The sequence below is a fragment of the Diadema setosum genome, chromosome 22 (assembly GCF_964275005.1).
Source record: "Diadema setosum chromosome 22, eeDiaSeto1, whole genome shotgun sequence".
In the NCBI taxonomy this organism is placed as follows: Eukaryota; Metazoa; Echinodermata; class Echinoidea; order Diadematoida; family Diadematidae; genus Diadema; species Diadema setosum.
In genome coordinates, this window is record NC_092706.1 from 22,833,516 (window position 1) to 22,856,124 (window position 22,609).

The following is a 22,609-nucleotide window of genomic DNA, read 5'->3' on the forward strand; positions in this document are numbered from 1 at the left end:
ACAACCACATAAATATGAATATACAGAAAACCGATCTTTACCTGCCTCTTGTGTAGTGGAATGCATTTGAAAGACGAAACTGTTTGTTTTTCGTTTATGTAGTGTAACTCCTTGCTCGAATATGCAAAATGTCAAATTCTACCCCCATCATTCTGAAGATTACTTTGTCTCAAATTCTGACAAAAATAAAAATCATAGCCCCATATGATGTCAAATGATGTTTGTTTGTTTTGAAGGGGGAGGTTACCACGACAAAAGACATTTTTATATTGCGACTAAAACAACTGAATTTACAACATACAGACGTGAATCTGGTACCCAAGTTAAGTGACCCTTCTGAGAATTAATCACTTCTGGAATAGTTTCGTTATTCATCAAAAAAAAGTACAGCTACGATGAGGTTTTTAATCTGGAATATATACTTTGAAGTGGAGAGAAGAGAATTACGCAATGAAGATGTTGATTCATTGTGATTGTCTAAAAAAAAAATATATAAGATGCAGAAGCCAGCAGATATCAAAACTATAATTCATGTACAAAAATATAAATGCATGAGAAACAATGAAAATAAACAAAACTTTATGTAGCATGAGACCCTACATGAAACATCTGTCCACATTTGGTATTAATTTGGTGTATCTGCTTGTTGTTTTAGACATTGCCAGATGTACGGTAATTACATGTATCATATGATACCACAGTAAACACATAAAGTCACTAACATGTGAAATGTTACAAGGGTCCTACGGACAACTACACACACACAAAAAAAAAAAAATAACACAACAATATATGTAAATCTTTCACACATGATATATAAATGCAAAGTGTGCTACATTGTGGTCAAAATAAAAATAAGTACATAAATAACTGACGTATTACACAATTTCCTAACAATTTCCCAACAAGATTATGCTTGTGGCAAACGCCCAGCAGAATCTGCACAGAATAGTGAATTCAATGCTACAAACAACAACACACCCAAGGGAACTATGCAAGTGATGCACACATAATAACAATATACCTACACTCTCAATAAACATACACTTACATATGATTTTACCTACGAATTACTTATTATCATGGCAGCAGTAATACCACTATGTTAAAACCTGACAGACATAATTGCTGTAGTAACCCATGTCACTTCTTTAACTAAACAACACTTACAATCTCAGAAACAAACAAAAATGAATGAAGTACTCTCCTTCACTCAAGAGCCAATATAGCCACAACAGCACAGAGCACAAGATGTGAAATCAGTTTTGTGCTCATATTAGCTCTGTATCTCAGCACACTGCTTTGCGCGGAAATGGGGGTCTGCTCCTAAAGTGGTCCCATAGTCTCCCTTCTGTCAAACCCCCCTCCTTAGCTCCGAAATGGGGGGAAATTTCGGGCCTCCATCACGCAGTCCTGGTCTTGGTACTTCTTGAGGAGTTCCCTCCACTTGTGGTGGGTCTCCAAGAGGTGCTGGTTACCTGCAGGGCGGAGTCAAAGATGGTGGAGGGGGAAGCTGTTAGGTGGGACCAAGAGTGGTAGAAATGGTAACAAGGAGTATAAAAATGAGGCAGACTTGTGTGTTTGTGTGTGTGTGTGTTTTGTACAGTTATACCAAACTGAATTGCTGCATATGTGTATGTACGCGCTTTGTACAATAATACTTAAATTGAATTGCTGTTTTAGGTAAAATTTGAAAGGAAGTGAAAATTAAAATACTGGGGGATAAAAGTATGCCTCTGTGTATGCAAGGAAGAGGGCTTAAAGAGGGTAAAAGCCGAGGTGGGAATAATTTCCTGGGGAAAGGTATTGGCAGTAGGCAGTGCACCAGTATGGAGGCTGGGGTCAAGGTTACGGGTGGGGGTTAATAGGGTGATGATGTTAGTAGCGTATAGGAATGAGAGAGAGGTAAAGCAGAGTGCTGGTAGAAGGCTATAGAGTGGGGAAGCAGATGGGGAGGAACATGTTTGGGTAAGTTGGAGTGGAAGTGGTAGGAGTAGAGGACTGGTGGAATTGTCAGAGAATGGTTGGAGCTGAGGTGGGGCATGTGGTTAAGAGGGGAAGTGGGTGGTTGTTGTGACTGCAGGGTAAGCAAGGTGCTGGCAGTATGCCCCATCTGCTCGCATGCAAAGAGGGGAAGCTGATGAACTAGAACATTGGGGGGGGGGGGGGGGCAAAGGGGGCAATGGTTGTGGAGGAAAGCATGGTAAGCAGTAGGAAAGGCAGACCAGTATGCCTGCCAACTAGGAAATGGAGAACAGCATAGGTTCACAAAGGAAAATCATTCATACAGCACCAAAATGGATGTGCATGTCCAATATGCCTTCCTCCCCCCCCCCCCCCCCCCCCCCCACCGCTTCACCGACGGACACAAATACGGCTCCAGTACAGGCTGGTCACTCACCGATGATGATGAGCCCTCGCTTGGCGCGGGTCAGCGCGACGTTCATCTGGTTCTCGTCGATGATGAAGCCAAGGTGTTTGCGTTGCCACCCCTTGCCCGGCTTGTCGTCGATCTCAATGCGGGGCTTGGAGCGGACAGTGGACAGGACGACGTAGTCCCACTCACTCCCTGGTGTGTGGTGGAGGAGAAGAAGACAGTTAATACAGGAGAAGAAAAAAAAAATAGAGGACAGCATATAGACAGAGGGATATATTAGAGGCTGGGATCAAAGATCGCAACAGATTTCAAGAAATATACCAGTATTACATTAGCAAACAAAAACACATAGAGCTGTTTTTGCCTGCTTTAACATTTTTCCTTTTGTTTCCAACATGCTTATGAAGGAAATCATTTTTCAGGTCGCAGAGCTGTATGCTGTGTGAAAAGATGTGATTTTGCTCTTTGACAACTAAAAGGTTGATAATGATTTAAGAAAAGTCCTGGTCAACAACATCAACCAAAAAATAGAACAGTACTTAATTTGGTGACAAGGTTGAGAGGAGAAAATGAAACACATGAGGTTTTGGGAAGTAAAACTGTCATTCCACGACAGAAGGAAGCAACTCCGTGGAATGAGCTTTTTAGTAAAGGAAGAAAAATGTCATTGTTATATAAGGAAAACTAAAGAGTTCATTCCTTATGACATGTCTGTATTTTGGAAATTCGGGGTCTTTTGTCCTCAATTTTTTCACTATCATGTAGAGCATATACCCCCCCCCCCCCCCAAATCAAGAAAAAAAAATGATTTGATATAATTCAGAGTTGCTTCCTTTTGTCATGGGACGGCAGAAATGCCTACAAGATATGATGGACAAACAAAGAGGAAAAGGTGACTGGTAGGACAACCAGGGGGGCTTGCTTGGAGATGTGATATATATGGGTGTAGGGCACAGACAGTTGACCAGTGATTTGTAACGATGATTTGGCCTTAACATGAAAGTTGCCCAGGGCTGACCACCCACACAGCCAGTCAGTGTCCCTCACCTTGACTGGTGACCACCGTGCTGACTTTGACGCCGGGGATCCCCCTCTCCTTGAGACGTTGCTCTATCTGGGTGCACTGCAGCTTGTACTGCGACAGGACCACAATGTCCCGAGGCATCGCCCCCTTCTTCAGCAACTGAGCGACTATCCTGGTCTGTGGAGGCAAGAAAGAAAGAAATGTTGCGATGATGTATGGTTCTAAAGCATGTGGCCATCAAAATTCTCAAACCTTAAAGGACAAGTTCACCTTCATTAACATAAGGATTGAGAGAATGTAGCAATATTAGTAGAACACATCATTGAAAGTTTGAGGAAAATCGGACAATCCGTTCAAAAGTTATGAATTTTTGAAGTTTTTGTGCCGTCACCGCTGGATGAGAAGACTACTGCAGTGTATGATGTCACATGAGTACAACAATATAAGGAAAATATAAAGAGAATTTCACAAAATTTCATCTTTTGAAAAAAGTGCACATTCCCTTGACTTGTTACTGACATATGTTATGGGTAATATTATTCCCATTGCCTTTAGAAAGAGGCATGTCAAGTGCTCTTTTATTATGCGAAAAAAGTGAAAATATGTTGAATTTTCTTTATATTTTCTTTATACTGTTGTACTCAAATGACATTATGAGCCTTAGTAGTCTCCTCATCCAGCGGTTCCAACACAAAAATTTTAAAAATTCATAACTTTTGCATCGATTGTCTAATTTTCCTCAAACTTTCACTGATGTGTTCTACTAATATTGCTGCATTCTCTCAATCCTTATGTTAATGAAGGTGAACTTGTCCTTTAAGCTTCCATTATGAGGTCTTGGAAGGGAATGGGGAAGGTGTTCATCACACCTGCTAGAGGAGCACACTGCAGACACCTCTGACAGTTCCCTTATGTTTCTTTAAAAGAAAATCTTCCGGCTAGACTTTTAATCTAACATCTGACGGCACAACAGCAAACACATTACCAGTTGGCATTCATCCAGCACCTAGCACAAGCATCCTGGAGCTAACTGACAGTAAGTAGGCATGACATTATCATTTTAATCTTCATCACTGAATCACACTGGCCTTTCTGTATAACTGTTGAAGAATCACTCTTTCTGGGTTGCCAATATGGGATTAATGTAAAGTGGGGGGGGGGGGGGGGTGGAGGGCAGTGATTAATCAAACACTAGTAAGGTGTCTCAGCAAAATTGCAGCTCAGTGCAGAGGCACATTTTGCGATAACCAAGCAACACTCATCATGCAAGAGCTGGAAAATTATTGCTGGTTGAAAGAAAAACAAAAGGAAAACACACGCACACACAAACACCAAACCTGTCCTTCACAAGATGTAGTCATCTCTCAAAAGGAACACTCGCTACTCACCGCGTGCATGACCTCCGCCATGTTGCTCTTCGACATCTCGTTCCCTTCCTCCGACTTGACTGTCAGGGTCTCCTCCTTGCCATACACGTGGCAGAAGACCGTCGGGGTGCGGCCCTTGTTGGGCCAGATGGCCCGCAGTGGGTCCGGGCTGCGACTCTTCACCGTCTGGTCCGTCTCCAGCTTGTCGTCGTAAAAATTCTGCGAGGGGAAGGCACAGATTGCCTCGTGCTGTGGATGGAAAGCAAGAAGAAAAACATTCAAAACGTTTAACCATCAATGTGCCCACTGAGTTGTTTGCTAGTGGCAAGGTGGTAATGCCTTCCAACACCAGATTTACTTTAGGACCCAGGAAAGTAGATGACAAGAGAATAATGTAGAAATGCACAAACACATAAAACTCTTGGGGCTTTAACTGAATTGCAGTATCAGTCATGCACACAAAACAATTTGCCAGGATCACATGGGCCTTGGAAATGACTATATATGCTATTTTCATCATACAGCATTTATAACAATTGACCTAAAATTATTTGAATATTTCTTTTCATAATATCATGTTGTGTTTATGACTGTATAAAATTTTGTTGGAAAAGAAAAATAGATGAAATGAAACAAAAGGCCAATTGCATGAAGACATATAAGGGGCAGTCTGCTGATTAATAGGAGAGAAGACTCCGACATGTAAAGGCTTCCTGGCAACCCCATTCCTTTGACAGAACTAGCTACCCATGATGAGGACATCGACTTGGGAGATTGAAGACCTGCTCAAACAGGGTAGCAGTGTTCTCAGCAAATTTTCAGACATGACTGAACATCAAACAGAGCCTGTGGGTGGAGCAGTGTGTGACAACCTTGCTAATATTGTCCACAAACTCCTTTGGGCAAAGCTTAAAGAGAAAACACTGAAATCCAAGCAGGTGGCATACCTGAGACCAGGAAATTGCGACAATCTGTCAATCTGCAGAGTCAACCCAAAGGTGCGGCATGTGCTAAAGACAGAAGCATGCATCCTAGGCTAAAACTGCAGAAGGTACAATCCCTCTTCTTAATGGCCATCATGCCTCTTGCTAGAGCATCTGCCGAGCTGCTCTCAAAAAGGACAACCAACTTTCCTCAGACATCAAAACTCATTCTCTATGCAATTGCTGTAATCGGAGCCGCTAACATCAAGCTAAGCAGGCAGGGGAGACATGACTTCTAAAAATTAGGCTAATCACTTCATAGGATTGTGATTAAACTTTAACATCATATTGAATTCAAATCTTGTTTAATCTTGTTGTAATGTGAACCTATTATTGCCTTGGTGTGCATGGTTGCCCTCTACACGTATGTATTACAGTTACTGTATAAGCTGCTTTTTTTCGCAAATATCGAGAATCACAGTTGGACCGCGAATTTAACAACAGGCGAAAATGTCACTATACGCTATATTAAGGCAGTAGTGTGCTTACGAAGGCCTCTGTGTCAATTTGCGAACACAACATCTCGCGTAAATGTCCATGACCTCCTCATTTGCGAACATATCTGTACGCAAAAATAACAGCGCATACAGTAACTTGAATATGGAGTGAGGTTCCTCCTAAAAGCCAAGATCTACCATCCTCCACCTACCATCCGGTACTGAATTGTCAGCATCTTTGCCTTCTTCTGGTACTTCTCTAGGAGCGACTCCTCCATGCCGAGGTCTCTGGCATTGTTCTCCGTGATGATCGGTCTGTATATAGACAAGGAAACGGTGTGAGAGGATGTTCAGCAAACAGCAGTCATCGTTACATCAACATTGACCTAATCTTAGCATCATGATGCTGAAGATAAGCACATTAAATAATCGATCACATTTGCTATTATTTCAGTATCATCATCATCATCATCATCACTTTCACTATCACTTTCATCATCACCATCATAATCATCATCACCAAAATCATCATCCTCTTTACCATCATCGCCATCATCACTATTATCATCACCGTTTCTATTTCTGGCATCTTCATCATAAGCCATCATCAAGCATGCACCAAAACAACCAAGTAGACAGTAGTTTCATCACAGCAATCAGAAACTGGCATACAAAACCAGTCTGGGAAGGCATCAAAATTCCCAAACACACCACAGTACCACAAGATAACGGACTAGTGATGAGCAGTATCTTGCAGCCCGTACTCCATAGCGGCATGCCAAACACGACCACACCCACCCAGCCAGCGCTAACCATAACCATGCTCAGGTCAGCCACTCACCCAGCCGGTGCCAACCATGACCACATCCAGGTCAACCACTCCCAACCAGCCAGCATCAACCATAATCGCGCCAATGCCCGCCACCCACCCAGTGTCAAACACGACCACACCTATGTCATTTACACCCACCCAGTGTCAAACACGACCACACCCATGTCATTTACACCCATCCAGCCAGTGCCAACTATGACCACACCCAGATCCAACCACCCACCCAGGTCAACCACTCCCAACCAGCCAGCATCAACCACAATCACACCCAGGTCCGCAATCCACCCAGCTAGTGCCAACCATGGCCAAACCCAAGTCAACCACTCCCAACCAGCCAGCATCAACCACAACCACGCCCAGGTCCGCCACCCACCCAGCCAGTGCCAACCATGGCCAAACCCAGATCAACCACTCCCAACCAGCCAGCATCAACCACAACCACGCCCAGGTCCGCCATCCACCCAGCCAGTGTCAAACATGACCACACCCATGTCATTCACGCCCATCCAGCCAGTGCCAACAACGACCACACTCACTTCCAACCACCTACCAAGCCCACACCAACCACCACCACACCCGGGTCAACAACAACCACACCCATGTCAACCACTCCAAACCATTCAGCATCAACCGTAACCACGCCCACATCAACCAACCAACTGGCCAGTGTCACCATTCAACGAACATACTGTGATAAAGAATAAATGGAAGTTATGGTGATGCAAGCACCCATCAACCAAAACGAGGCGACATACCTCAGCTGCTTGTGATCTCCAATCAGTACGATCTGGTGCGGGAGAGTGTTGGTGAGAGGAATGAGCGTCTCAGGTTCATTGCACATGCCAGCCTCGTCTACAATGCACTGGATGATATTCGTGTATTTCCTGATGCGCTTTGCACCTGCTGCATTGCACGTGCAGAGAACAACTGAATGCTTCTTCAGCTCATCTTCCTGTGAACAAAAAATAAACATCAAAAAAGTATTGAGTGACATCTAAAGTGACATTAAATTTGATAAATAATCATGTTTATTTCTATAAGATTTCATTGCTAGGAACAAAGAAATCTGGTATACAATAATATTTTTAAATCTTGAATGACCTTCAGATATCATGTGCAACTTGTAGACAAATTGTTTTCATATATATCATGCTGAAGTTAAAGGGTAACTGCAAGGAAATGATTTTGTTTTTGCTTTATGACAGATACATTGTACACCAGTCATACAAACACATTACAGCTGCTATCATAAAAAATATCTACTCACTTTGTAAAAAAAACATCTATGAAACGTTTTTGTTGGATTGATGTTCCGAACCGAAACATCACTTGATGCAATTGATGTAACATAGAGGGATATACCATTGGCTCCTGCACATTTAAAATGTCAAAGTGACATGCTTAATAAAATACAATGTATGAGTTGGTGTCAAATTCCAGTTTCTATCAATTCTTACACATTAACTTACTGAGAGACAAGAGTTAAGATAACAAACTTGAGATCACAGTACAACTATCAAATGTGTTATATTTTCTTTTGCCAGTACAAGGCATTCTTTTCGGCATTTTTCTCTATTTCGAAGTAGGCAACTGTTGCAAGCCAAATCTGGTGACGGGCAGGATGACGTATTCTGAGGCAGTGAGTTAAAGTTCCTTTAACTTGTATCTCTGAGGCATTAAGATACCCATACAAATAGGAGAATGTACTTGGGGACGATCATGCCCGGTCTTCATGACATGTTAAACTAGAAATGTCGCTTTGGCGACTGGTATGCCTTCGCCATAATGCATGATTTTCCCAATAGGTCTAGATAGTACATGAGGACACTGTGTGATTACATTTTCACAAAATTGGCAAAATATTGGAATGACAAGTTTGTCACAAATGTATTGAATGTTCACCTTCCTTGACGTAGGTTTAATTGGATGAATAGGAGAGCATGTATCTAGGGATTTAAGGACTTTAACTTGACTTTGACCCATTCATACATTTAGGCATTGAGTAATTTTCAAGGTACAGGTGTGGAGAATAAGTGCAATTTCTGAATTGAATAGTAAATTGTTACCATTTTCATCTGGCCCTTGACCCTAAAATTCATAAGATAATTACTTTCAGGTAGAACATGCATAATATGTACTAAGTTTCAAGGTAACTTGAGCCACTTCAGAGATATGGAGGAAAAAGTTAGTTCAGCACTATCACTTGATCTTTGACCTTTTGACCTTTGAGGCAAAAAGAGAAAAAAAAAACTTTCCAGAGAATTTCTATTAGGTTACACACGCATACACCAAGTGTAAAAAAAATAACCCTGCTGGCATTGCATAAATATGAGGGTAATAGTAAAATTTTGAAGTCTTGCACTTGACCTTTGACCCCTGACCTTTGACCCCATGAACCCTACATTCTCTAGATAATCACTTCCAGTCAGTACATGTATGTGTATACTATGTTCCATGAAGATACCTTAAACAATTTTCCAAGGTACGGAGAAAAAAAAAAAGAAGTTTTAATATTTTTACTTGACCTTTTGACCTTTGACCTTTGACCTCATGACCCAAACTTTCACCAGAGAATCTTAATTGGGTAATACATGTATACACTAAGTTTCAAGAAAATCTCTTCAGGCATTCAATAGATATGGTGGAAATAGTGAAATTTTATGTATTTGACCCTGACCTTTTGACCTTTGACCTCATGACCCAAACTTTCACCAGAGAATCTTAATTGGGTAAAACATGTATACACTAAGTTTCAAGAAAATATCTTCAGGCATTCAATAGATATGGTGGAAATAGTGAAATTTTATGTATTTGACCTTGACCTTTTGACCTTTGACCTTGAGCATGTGCACCCAAAAGTTGATAGGCACAACTTCACCCCCTAATACACATACATGCCAAGTTTCATTAGGATACCTCAACAGGTTTCGATAGTTACCTTGTCCACAAAATTCATTATGGACGGACGGACGGAAGGACGGACGGACAGACGGACGGACAACCCGAAAACATAATGCCTCCGGCACCACTTCGTGGCGGAGGCATAAAAACAAGGAAAAGTAGAAATTACGCGGTGCCTAATATATGTCCCCGCCGGAAGTAGCATTTTGTAACAAAATGTACAATATAGGTCAAAAATCAAGGTCAAAGGTCAAAGAAGTCAAAGGTTAAAATTCTGTGTAGAAGTTTTGAAGCCCTCACCTAGTGCCATCACATAAAGCAAACGGAATCGAAATCGGGTTAGAAATGGCGAAGGAGTAGCATTTTGTAACCAATGTACAATATAGGTCAAAAATCAAGGTCAAAGGTCAAAAAAGTCAAAGGTCAAAATTCTGTGTAGAAGTTTTGAAGCCCTCACCTAGTGCCATCACATAAAGCAAACGGAATCGAAATCGGGTTAGAAATGACGAAGGAGTAGCATTTTGTAGCCAATGTACAATATAGGTCAAAAATCAAGGTCAAAGGTCAAAATTCTGTGTATAAGTTTTGAAGCCCTCACCTAGTGCCATCACATAAAGCAGACGGAATCGAAATCGGGTTAGAAATGGCGAAGGAGTAGCATTTTGTAGCAAAATGTACAATATTTTGTAGATCAAAAATCAAGGTCAAAGGTCAAAGAAATCAAAGGTCAAAATTCTGTGTAGAAGTTTTAAAGCCCTCACCTAGTGCCATCACATAAAGCAAACGGAATCGAAATCGGGTTAGAAATGGCGAAGGAGTAGCATTTTGTAGCAAAATGTACAATATAGGTCAAAGGTCAAGGTCAAAGGTCACAACTGAAATACTGTGTAGAAGTTTTAAAGCTCCCATGTAGTGCTATCATATAAAGCAAACAGAATCAAAACTGGCTCATAAATGACAAAGAAGTAGCAAATTGAAGATTTTGATCACACACGGACGGACGCACGGACACACGGACACACACACGTACGGAGCCCGTTTCATAGTCCCCTGCTCGAACTCGTTCGGCGGGAACAAAAAGAGAAAATTTTGATCTGTGTGTCTGAAACATCGGTCACATAAAATGAGGGCATCAACACTAACCATTGCCAAGAGGAGTAGCTTCTTGTATTTTTTCTTTTCGCTGTACGACACGCTGGTCATCTTTGAGAATTTGAGCTCCATTGCACGGATGTCCTCTGCGTAGGGTGCCCCACGTCTGCGAATGAGTCGGTGGAGAGTAATGTCTTTCAGGTCCTCGTCCGCTCCAGCTTCGTTGGCCCGGCGCCACTTGGACGAAACACTCGGCATGCCTGGCAGAGGAAACTCCTTGTTCTCGATCATCTCGCTGTACACGCGCACCACCGAAATGTCAAACTTTAGCAGGTAACCTGCGATCCAAGAGAGACAACATGTTGACAATTGGCGAAATGTCGCAACAAGTGAGTTTAATTCCAGTTTCTTGATTCAAGTAATTAGTGATCTTGTAAAGCCTACTACACGCAACACTTGATTTCCAAGGCAATGAATTAGAATGGAAAACTAAGTAGCGAGTGAAATAGGGCTGCAAACTCAGTATCCTTGTTTCTGATAACAGGATTTGAGAGCAGGGGCCAAAGATTAGCTCAGTCAAATAAATCATGGGGTCTAAGAAGTTTAACCCAAACAACTCCTACCACACACACTCATACTCAAGCTGTTTCAAACAGTTATCACTTCAATCTGCTTTTTAAAAAGAAAATAATTTTGCCCAACAAAATCTGACAGAAATTTTGGAATACAAAATTGTATCTATGTTTCTCGAAAAATAAAAGGCTCATCCTAACTTGAAACAGTGTACCCAGTAATACTGTATACGCTATATATTTCGCGGGGGTTTTATTTTCGCGAATTTCGCGAGTCAGGAGCTATTCGCGAAATTAACAACACGCGAAAATATTATTACCTTCCAAAATGAATCCCTTGCCTTGATGATACCAACATTTCAGTACTAGTGTACCATGTCACGGCTTACCGAACAGACCATACTGGCTAAGCTTGTTTACGTACATATAGCACATCCACGTCTACTTACGAATACTAGTACTGTAGAGAGCCAATCCATTGCGCCACAACGTTACAAAAGCGCGGCGTGTCACCCTTGATTACATGTACTAGTACTAGCTCTTGCGTTTGCATGCCGCTACGTCTTTATAACTTTAGGGGCCGGGGCTTCGTTTGCTCCAGCAGCTGGTTGCCGCTGAATTTACTCGTACCCCTCGTACCACTCGTCAGAAATCTAGCGCGATGGACTCAACCACTTCAAAAATCATAAATGTTGAATTCTAACTTACTAGTTCGCAGAGTTGGTAAGTTTTATTTCATGCAGTGTATAACTAGTATCATTCTTATTTGCTAGTGGCCTAGTAACAAGTTGAAAATTCACACTTTCTTTGCCACTTCATATTTTCTCTGGTCCCCCAATTGCGAATTTAACCACTCGCGAAAATGTGTGACAGTGGTAATTCGCGAAAATTTATGTACGCGAAAATTATAGCGTATACAGCAACACACTTGGGGTACACACCTACATGGGTCACGTGGCCCATAATGTTCTACGATCTTGTAATTATGTTTCTCTTTGCATATAAATCAAGGCATCTTCTCTTGCATCACAAATAGTTATGATGTCTATGGCATGAGAATGCTAGAATTGGAAATTGAACTCAGAGGATGAGGGTGGGGATGCCAATAAACTTTGGGGAGCTGGACTACAAAGACAGAATGATACACCTGGGTATTACAAAGTATATCTCTTGTGTCCTCTTACTAGCTATGACATCCACTGCCTTGTTGGAGGGTCCGCAGTACAAGACCTGGGGACTCCCTTTCCCCGTCGGTGGGACGTGCTTGTTCACCAGAGTGAAGAAGTATGCTAGATACGCACCGGTCACTGTCTTTCCAGTTCCTGCACACATAGAAACAAGAGAGTCATTTGTTTTTAATCGAAAATATACTTTTCTGCCAAGTTTTCAAAATTAATACCCTCGTCACGCTGATTCGGAATCAGCACGAATCAAGCAGAACCAGCCGGAATTAAAGGTTTTTCAAATTCGTGCCACATTCTGGAAAAAAGTCAAATTCTAGCAGTTTGGTAGGGAATGTTGTTCGAATACTTGGAATGGAATTTTTAGAATGCACTTCGAATATGCGGGAAGGCAGGAAGAATTTTCATTCCAATGGCATTCCGGATTATTCTGCCTCTAGTGTGACGGGGGTATAAAACTTTAATTAATTTCCATGCTTTCAGGCATATCAAATCACTTCATGATCACAAATGTGAACAAATGAGATAATTACACACATTCAAACACTAACAATACGTAGCTACAATATGTTGCTGATAAAAACAAATATCAAGGCAATTACTACCGATTATGCTCCTCTGAAAACTGATATTTCAAATTGAATCACGTCCGTCCCAAGTAAGTTTCTCATGCCAAATTTGGACAACTGAGGTATGGAGGCACTTTTCATCTGATACTTCCTCATTCGGGGTGCACCTCTATATCTTGAATGCATAGACTTTCAAAACGTTAAGTGATTGGACATTTCATAGCTCTACATATGTCGAGAAGCATGTTTCAGAAATGTGCTAAGAAATAAGTTATTTTGTGAATGTGAAATCCCTAAAACCCTGATCAAAGTGAAATGCAGTTCTCATGCGCCTGCAAAACTTTTGATTTTTCCTCTAAAATGTACTCATATGCATTAGAAATGTGTGAAATAATGCTATAATAACAAAATTTCAGTTAAGTAGATACAAACATATCAAAGCTTAGCCAAAAAGGTGTGCAGAAAATACAATAGACTGAAAGCATACATTATCATGGTTGATACATAATCTTTAATAGTGGATAATCGGTTACAGTGTGTATCAACAAATAGGGCAACAGCAGTACTCGCTTATCTTCAACATAAGAGTGAATCTGATGCACCTTGTTGGAAGGTACGATAACTACAGCATGATCAATTGTCACATATTGTTCTACCTTCCCATAATGTTTTAATCTCAACATACTCCAAACAACTCATCATCCTGCAAATCATATTTGCCAGTTATCTTTTTTCAAAGACCCTTTCCAAATTGTGGAAATTGAGAACTGCATGTATGTTTTGAATATCTAGTGTATTGATGACTTGCAGCACAGAGTATTTTTTCCTACTTGAAGCTTGGATGAAAAAAACCTCAGGGTCTGCAAGTTTTGTTTACCTGGCGGTCCCTGGATGACTGAGAAGCTGCTCTTGAGAGCCATCTGGACAGCGTCCTGCTGGGATCGATTGAGGGGATGCAGAGTGGTCCCCTCCACTCTGAAGTTCTTGAACTTTGCTCCCTCGGCCAGGGCAATTTTGGAGATTTGGTCTACGAGGAAGGCAAGTGATGAATAGAAACTATTAGATAGATCAATAGATAGACAGAAATTTTGTAAATGCACACATACATGCATAGATAGACAAATACAGTCAAACCTGCCTTAGCGACCACCTGTCTATAGCGACCACCTGTCTATAGCGGCCACCTGTCTACAGCGACCACCTGTCTATAGCGACCACCTGTCTATAGCGGCCACCTGTCTATAGCGGCCACTGAAAAATCATGCAAAGAGAAAAGTCCTGTTAAAGACCCTGTGTATAGCGGCCACCTGTCTAACACAGCCAGCACCACAAAGTATGTTTCCCGCGGTAGATTTTAACCTGTCTAAAGCGGCCAAAACCCCAGTGGAGCCGTAGCCGAGCCGATGATTCAGCGTGTTTTTCTGCTTTGTAGCCGTGCGGGCAACGTTCAGTGATTGCCACCGCTGCATTCATCACTCATTCAGTCATGATAATGCACTAGTGTCATGACAATACACATACTGCTGTGCAACAATTTCATATACACCGCCATATTAATGCATGAAACACACGGTGTGTGCATACGTACACACATACATGTCATGTACATGTAAGGATATGACAATGATGCATGTACATGTAAGCAATGCACACAAAGTTGTATTACCTGTCTATAGCGTGCACCTGTCTATAACGGCCACTTTTTCCGTCTCTCTTGGGTGGCCGCTTTAGACAGGTTTGACTGTAGATAGATAGATAGATTTATTGGTTGTCGATGGTAATAAATGACTTCATACGGTAACTGGTAAAATTTCCTGAAAGCTACTGAATGAGTAAACAACCGAAGCGTAGAGAGGCAACGTTTTCATTCAAACAAATCACAATAATGAGGGTCTTACCCTATAGCACTTCCATCACTTAATTTCTATCACCATACATTTATTTATTTATTTATTTTTTGTCTCCAATGCCAAATTTAGGTAAAGCAGGACAAGGATTGTATTACACTGTACTTAAAAAAAAAAAAAAAAAAGGTAATGAAAACCCAATATCTGGCTTTGATGTCAAATATGTGAACTAAGCCATATAAAGGACAGGATAAAGTCAACTATAAACCAACCATCACTTGGCTTGCATGTCTTGTGTAGACAGATGTTACGAATCAGGGCAGTAGAGTCCGGCAATGAGCGAATGGCACTGTCCAAGCGTCTGTAGAAAAAAAAAACACACACATGAGCACATATACACAAATTGAAGCAAACAAAACTAACTTGTGAATTATCTAGACTGCATACATAGATGTCTAACAAAAAAAGAAGTAACAATGCAAAAATTGCTAGGCATATTAAAACATATTCTCAAACATACACAGTTGTAACTCAAAATGAACATATGTGATTTGACAAAAGTGGAAAGGAGGAGGAAAAGAATGTTTCTGACATCTCTGTCTCATTAGGGTCAGACGGGTGTACAACTTTGTATAATATAAATGTAGTTAACCTTCATGAAAACACAATACCGTATGTCCCTCCCTACCCCCCCCCCAAAAAAAAAAAAGAAAGAAAGAAAGAAGAAGATACAACTGGACCCTCCACAATGGTAACTTTAAAGCCAAAACATAGTTCTGGTACGCCTGCAAAAGTTGTCAAATTTTGCTCCCAAATGTGAACGTATGCCTAGGAAATGTGCGAAATAATGCTGTAATAACAAGATATTCGATGGGTAATGACGAAAATGCGAAATATTAACCAAAAAGGTTCAGTCTCAGAACTTACCCGAACGGGGTCAGGCTAAACTTGGACTCGGGAATAACTCGGCCTTGCTTTGACGGCGGGCTGAGTTGTATTGGTTGTCCCTCTGGATTGTACAGTGTTGTACTATGGGAGCAGCCTGTATAAACTAGCACTTCGCGTTCTGGCTACTCGCAGTAATGGTCCGAGTTGTTAAAACGCGCGCATCAAAAAACCTCTTTGCCGCACATGCAAAATTAGTGTGCGCCTATCAAGCACCTCTAAAAACAATCAAAGACGCTTGATAAACAACAACAACTAGAAATGTCACTATGGCGACTGGTATGCCTCCGCCATAATGCATGGTTCTCCTAATAGGTCTAGATAGGTCACAAAATTGGCAAAATATTAAAATGACAAGTTTGTCACAAATGCGTTGAATGCTCACCTTCCCTGACCTAGGTTTAATTGGATGAATAGGAGGGCATGTATTTGGGGATTTAAGGACTTTAACTTGACTTTGACCAATTCATATGTTTATGCATTGAGCAATTTTCAAGGTATGGAGAAAAAGTGTATTTTCTGTATTGAATAGTAAATTGTTATCATTTTCATCTGGCCTTTGACCCAAAAATTCAGAAGATATCACTGTCAGGCAGAACATGCATAAATATGTAGTAAGTTTCAAGATAACTTGAGCCACTTCTGAGATACGGAGGAAAAAGTTAGTTCAGCACTTTCACTTGATCTTTGACCTTTTGACCTTTGAGGCAAAAAAAAACAACAACAACAACAACTTTCCAGAGAATCTCTATCAGGTTATACATGCATACACCAAGTGTTAAAAAAAATAATCTTGCTGGCATTGCATAAATATGAGTGTTGCCCTTGACCTTTGACCCCTGACCCCATGAACCCTAAATTATCTAGATAATCACTGCCAGTCAGTACATGTTTATATACTATGTTCCATGAAGATACCTTGAGCAATTTCCAAGGTACGGAGAAAAAAGTGAAGTTTTAATATTTTTACTTGACCTTTTGACCTTTGACCTCATGACCCCAAACTTTCACTACAGAATTATAATTGGGTAATACATGTATACACTAAGTTTCAAGAAAATATCTTCAGGCATTACATAGATATGGTGGAAATAGTGAAATTTTATGGATTTGACTTTGACCTTTGACCTTGACCATGTGCACCCAAAAGTTGATAGGCACAACTTCACCCCCTTATACACATACATGCCAAGTTTCATTAGGATACCTCAAAAGGCTTTTTAGTTACGCTGTCCACAAAATTCATTACGGACGGAAGGACGGACGGACGGACAACTCGAAAACATTATGCCTCCGGCACCACTTCGTGGCGGAGGCATAAAAACTTCAAAGACAGCGCGTCTCAGCAACTGAGGTGAAGTGCGTATAGGCTTGAGGACCGCGCGCTGTCCATTTGTTTGGTACAGGTTTAGCATGCACTTTCCTGTCTGTTCATTTAGGCCTCGTTTGGTATTATACAGTAGAATATGGCGATCAAGAACTGCGTGTAAATTGTCTGAAACAGGGTCGAGTTTTCCCAGAGACCGAGTTAGTCTGGATCCTTCTGGAATAAAAGTTGGTTTTCCGACTTTTATTATTTTTCTCAAAATACTCCGAAACGACTCATCATCCCGGCAAATCGCGTCAGCCAGGTAAGTTTCTTTGTAGACTCTTTCGATATACTGCAAGCAAATATGAAATGGTGCCAGACGGGTTCTCAAACCCTTACCAAAACTATGTTTTCACTTTAAACCCCATCCAATTTGCTTCAGTGGTCAAAGAGAAATTAGAAGTTTTGTAGAGCATGTCAGGAATCGCTTCCCTCCAAGTTCTGTCCATTGTGTTTACACATTATGCAATTCCAAGAGCATCCATGCACTCAATTTGGAAGAATAAGACTCATGACATGCTTTACAAAGATCCTCATTTCTCTGTGACCACTAAACAAAATTGAATGGGGTTTTCTGTAAAATAAAAGTAAGATGTTAGTTGTATATTTTTAACCCTAAAAGAGCGCGGGTGGCGGAATCTGCCCCCCTTGACGTTTCACGCTATAATTCTGTAATGCGAGAAGGCCTCGTCGCGAGGCTTCTTGACTTTGTCTGTTCAAGTCTCGCGCAACTTCTGAGACCAAATTTGCAACGTCCACGCATACTTTTGCGAAGCCATGCCCATTTTTGTAATGGAATGTCACCCCCGAAAATGGGCACAATTTTGTGATTTTGGGTACAATTCCTATGGAAAACAGTGCTTTGTCATGAAAGTCATAAAAACCTGATTATTTTTACAATTAATCACTTTCATTGATTAGTGTTGTGCTAATTATGGTAGAAAAGTGGTGACAATTTCCAATGAAAAAACAAAGAAAGAACAAAAGTTGAAAAACAAAGAAATAAATAAGAAATTCTGAAATTAATAAAATACATAACAGTTGAAATGAATTTTTGAAGTTTTTGTGATGTAAAATTGTTGAATATGCTAAAACAGATTTACAGATCAAAAATTAGACTTTCAATGCTTTTAATTATGCTAAAATATGATCTTGAGCTTAATTTGCATAATCAATTAATTAAAATTAGAACTGATTGTTTAAAAAAATCTTATGACACAATCTTGTAGATTATGACGTGGGTCTCACGCTTGCAAAATTTTATTGCAATCGCACCACTGCTGGCCGAGATCTCAGGGGAGGGGGGGGGGGGGGGGAAATCCCCCCCAGTCTGAGCATAGCCAAAAAGCCCAGCCCTTTTAGGGTTAAGACCCTGAGGTAGCTTTCAGACAGTTAATAATCATATTGGCTTTGGGACTGTAATACTCTTGAGAGACCCTAACTCACCTTCCTGGCTCTGGTACGGGAATGAGTTCCACGGTGCATGTTCTCTGCTTGCCCTCCGCCTGATACAGCAGCACATCCTTTGGGAATGGTACTGAGGTTGTGTGCAGCTGAAAGGTGATTGTCGTAAGCTGCGCCTTTGAGTCTTGCTGGACGTTCGTTGTGTGGCCATGTGCAACGAAGGTCTGCTCTGACCAGGCGTGCCGGTTGTAAGGTCCGATGGCCTCCTGCTTCTTGGAGCGGCTGTCCAACTCCCGCATCCTCAGGTGCTTGCGGCTGCTGACCTGCAGGTGAGGGTAGCGGATGCAGAGGAAGTCAAACTGGACATCTTCCTCTTCCTCCTGCTGCTTCTTGTCATCTTTTGCAGGCTGAAAGAAGTGGATGTCACGCTGCTCAAGGAATTCAAAGGGCAGATTGAAGTATCCTTGGTAATTGTGGCCTTCCAGTTCTTGCCAAGTAATGGTGACATTGTGGATAACGATTGTGTCGTCATTAGCTACTGCATCGTGGGCATTGACCATGGAGATGATGGGGAGCCAGGCCTTCTTGTAGGCTACTATTGACTTCTCCCTTCCTGGAATGGTGGTGGCGACATCTGAAAAGCATGAAACTGGGTTATCGCGGTGCTCAGAGCAGATGTCCAGCATTGGAGTGAGGTTGAACAGCTGTATGTGAGGAGTGATCACTCCCTTGAACAGCCGAGCGTACATCTGAACCTGATTGACATCTCCCCGTCGGAATGGCCTGTGGAAGTCAATGAACATTTGCTGCGTTCCCGATTCGTTCACATACTCGCAAGTGACTTCCACAGATGACGATTTGTCAGAGAACTGGCTCATCATGTCAGCAAACTGGTTCAATTCAGGGTTTCCACTGTCCACAGCTGACCTCACAGCCCTCTTGACTTGTGCAAAGTCTCCAGACTTCACACTGTTTTGGATGTCTTCCCAGTTGTCTTCTGGCACATGAACAATCCATCTTCTGGCATCCAGTTCCATTGCATCTCTCCTGAGACCCTGTCTCTGCTGTCCATGGTAGTCATAAATTCTGTTCTTCCACAGAAGGTCGGCACAGTCTGATTCTGGACCTGTCTCCGGCCTCTTCGATGGCTTCAAGGTGTTGAAATTCATCTTGCTCTGCATGGGGAGGATGTACGGTCGGTGTGGAAACTGGAGCTTCAGACCCCTGTCAGAGAAGGCTTCAACAAAGGACAAGAGTTGCAGAGGAGCCTCTTGCAGCTTGAGTGCCAACTGAAGCGACTGGGACTCCTTGGAGAACCTTTGAGCATGGAAAGCCCGACTTGTACAGTGGTGTGTGATGTTTGCCAGTTCTCTCGCTTCATAGGGGCACTCAAATCCTTGAGCAAGGCTTTTGATGAGCAGCCGATGGACTACCAGGTCAATGAACCTTCGAATAGGACTGGTGAAGTGTACATATGTCTGCAGCTGAAGGGAATAGTGGGATCTCTGGTCAGGATCCAGATGGTCGGCCGAGTTGATGTACTCAGATCTTTCCATGATGTGATGGAATTCAGAGAGAGCAACTGCCTGAAGTGGATGGTTGGCATCAATGCACACAAGGTTGCGTACTTTATCCAGCCCTTTCTGGGCAATGTCATCATCCGATGCCTTCACCAATTCCTTCCAAACCTCTTTTGTAATGGGAACTGTGGGCTCATCATCCTCACTTTCATCATCATCATCTTCAGCAACACCTTGTTCTATCCTTGTAGCAGCAGTGAGCCAGATGCTGTTACGAACACCATCTTTGTGAGTCATCTTCCACTCCTCTAGTCTTTCTGGATCTGGTGCCAGTTGCCTTCGCAGAGGCGTGCAATCTCCATATCTTGTGAGGAGATGTTCTCCAATGATTTGGTTGGCCATGATCATGAATTCCTCAATCAGGCTGTGAGATAAGGGATTCTTCACGTCTCCATCATCATCTTCTGCATTGAAGATGTGCCTCTTTTCCCCAAGACGTGCTGCCCGTTTCTTGCTGGCCAAATCATGCAAGATTCGAATGGGTTGAACCAGGTCCTCAAGGCCCTCAGGGCAATCTCCATGAATAATGTCTTCTGCTTGACCATAGGATAGCTTCTGACACGACCGAATGATTGAACGATAGACGTTTGGTGCGGCAACAGGTCTACCAATCGAGTCAAGCACAACTATCAGTGACAGAGCCAGCTTGTCCTTTCCTGGTTGCAAGCTACACAGCTCAGTGCTAAGTCTCCTTGGCAACATGTGTATCGGTTTCTCATGAAACGAAGGGTAAAAGGAAGTTGCTCGTAATCGAGCTTCTTCATCCAGTTCTGAACCCTTCGGAATGAAGTAAGAAACATCAGCAATGTGAACCCCAACCTCAAACCTGCCTTGTCCGAGAACTTTCACACTGACAGCATCATCAAGGTCCTCTGAATCTTGGGGATCAATGGTGAATATCCTCTTGTCCGTCAGATTAGGTCTCTGCTCGTACTCTGCCTCTGGAATGGTCCATTCAGGTGGAAAATTAGCTTGAAGGTAATTATCCACAGCTACTTTGAATTTGTCTTTCACACCGTGCACCAACTTTAGAATGTGGAGGCCTTGCTTAGCAGTTGTTCCTGGATCCAGCTCTTCTACAACAACTCCCATGGGATAAGGAGTTTTTGGATACCACTTCCAAAAGCGAACAACAAAGAGCTTGTGTGGACGCTCCTTATTGGTGACATAGACATTTCTCTCTAGCTGATACTTGCCTCTAGTCTTGGCAGCTTCTCGCGAGATGGTGTGAATAGACACTGTGACAACATTCTTCCCCTTTGTTTCATTTGCACCATCTTCGTTCTTGACAATGTAGAGTTTGGGGAATGTTCTGTCAACTGGCACCATCAAGTTGTTACTGAAGGGATCTAGAGTACACACTATCTTGCGGAGATATGGGTCAGTGTCTCTCTTCAGTATGTGCACAACTTTGCCATAGATCTTATTATCTTCTTCTTCCTGCACAGACTCCTCCACCCCCTCCAGAATCTCTGGTACTTCTGTGTCTTCAATGATTTCAATGATGACCTCATCATTGTCCAGGGCTTGACCTCTGCGCTTCTTGCTGGTGATGGAAATGACCTCCAATGCCTTGCGCTCCACTGGAATGGCATACGTCATTCCCTTAAAATCATATCTGAAAGTGCAGATCTTGAATTTCTCAGGTTCAGTCACTGTCTTTTCCAGATAGGTATCCTCTGTCTCTCCACCTGGTTCTCCGCATGGCTCATCTTCATCCGAGTCGTAATCTTCTACCTGGCTAAGTGCCCTCCTGGGCAGATGTCTGGGGAGGAGAGCAATGCGGCCTGCTCTCTCAACCATGCGGAAATTGGTACCAACTTTGTCCTGAAGATCTACGTTTGCTACAGGAGGAGCTGCAGGCTGGGCTGCAGGAGACGGCTTGGTGGTATGCTGTGCATGTGTATGTGCCTGTGGCTGTACTTTGGACTGTGCATTTGTCTGTGGTTGTGGCTGTGGTTGTGCTTGGGGCTGTCCATGTGCCTGTGGTTGCACTTGGTGGTGTGTATGTGTCTGTGGCTGTGCACGAGGCTGTGCACGGGGCTGCTGCTGCTGCTGCAATGGTGGCGGTGGCTGCGACTGTTGGTGATGCTGCCAGAAGTATTGTTGCTGATCTGGTAGCGGTGCCG

General features: G+C 42.3%; 1 protein-coding gene across 1 annotated transcript in view; it reads right to left on the bottom strand.

The window, feature by feature from the left end:
- Positions 1–848: 848 nt before the first annotated feature.
- Positions 849–22,609, bottom strand: part of LOC140245214 (3'-5' exoribonuclease HELZ2-like) — an 81,150-nt gene continuing 59,389 nt past the window's right edge. The window contains exons 29-39 of the mRNA XM_072324802.1: positions 18,943–22,421; positions 15,451–15,543; positions 14,213–14,391; positions 12,770–12,907; positions 11,065–11,351; positions 7,776–7,972; positions 6,401–6,503; positions 4,790–5,017; positions 3,425–3,578; positions 2,402–2,569; positions 849–1,478 (exon numbers count right to left, since the gene is read on the bottom strand). Of these exons, the coding sequence (XP_072180903.1) occupies positions 1,369–1,478; positions 2,402–2,569; positions 3,425–3,578; positions 4,790–5,017; positions 6,401–6,503; positions 7,776–7,972; positions 11,065–11,351; positions 12,770–12,907; positions 14,213–14,391; positions 15,451–15,543; positions 18,943–22,421 (5,136 nt within the window). The 3' untranslated portion in view covers positions 849–1,368. The remainder of the gene's footprint in view (positions 1,479–2,401; positions 2,570–3,424; positions 3,579–4,789; positions 5,018–6,400; positions 6,504–7,775; positions 7,973–11,064; positions 11,352–12,769; positions 12,908–14,212; positions 14,392–15,450; positions 15,544–18,942; positions 22,422–22,609) is intronic.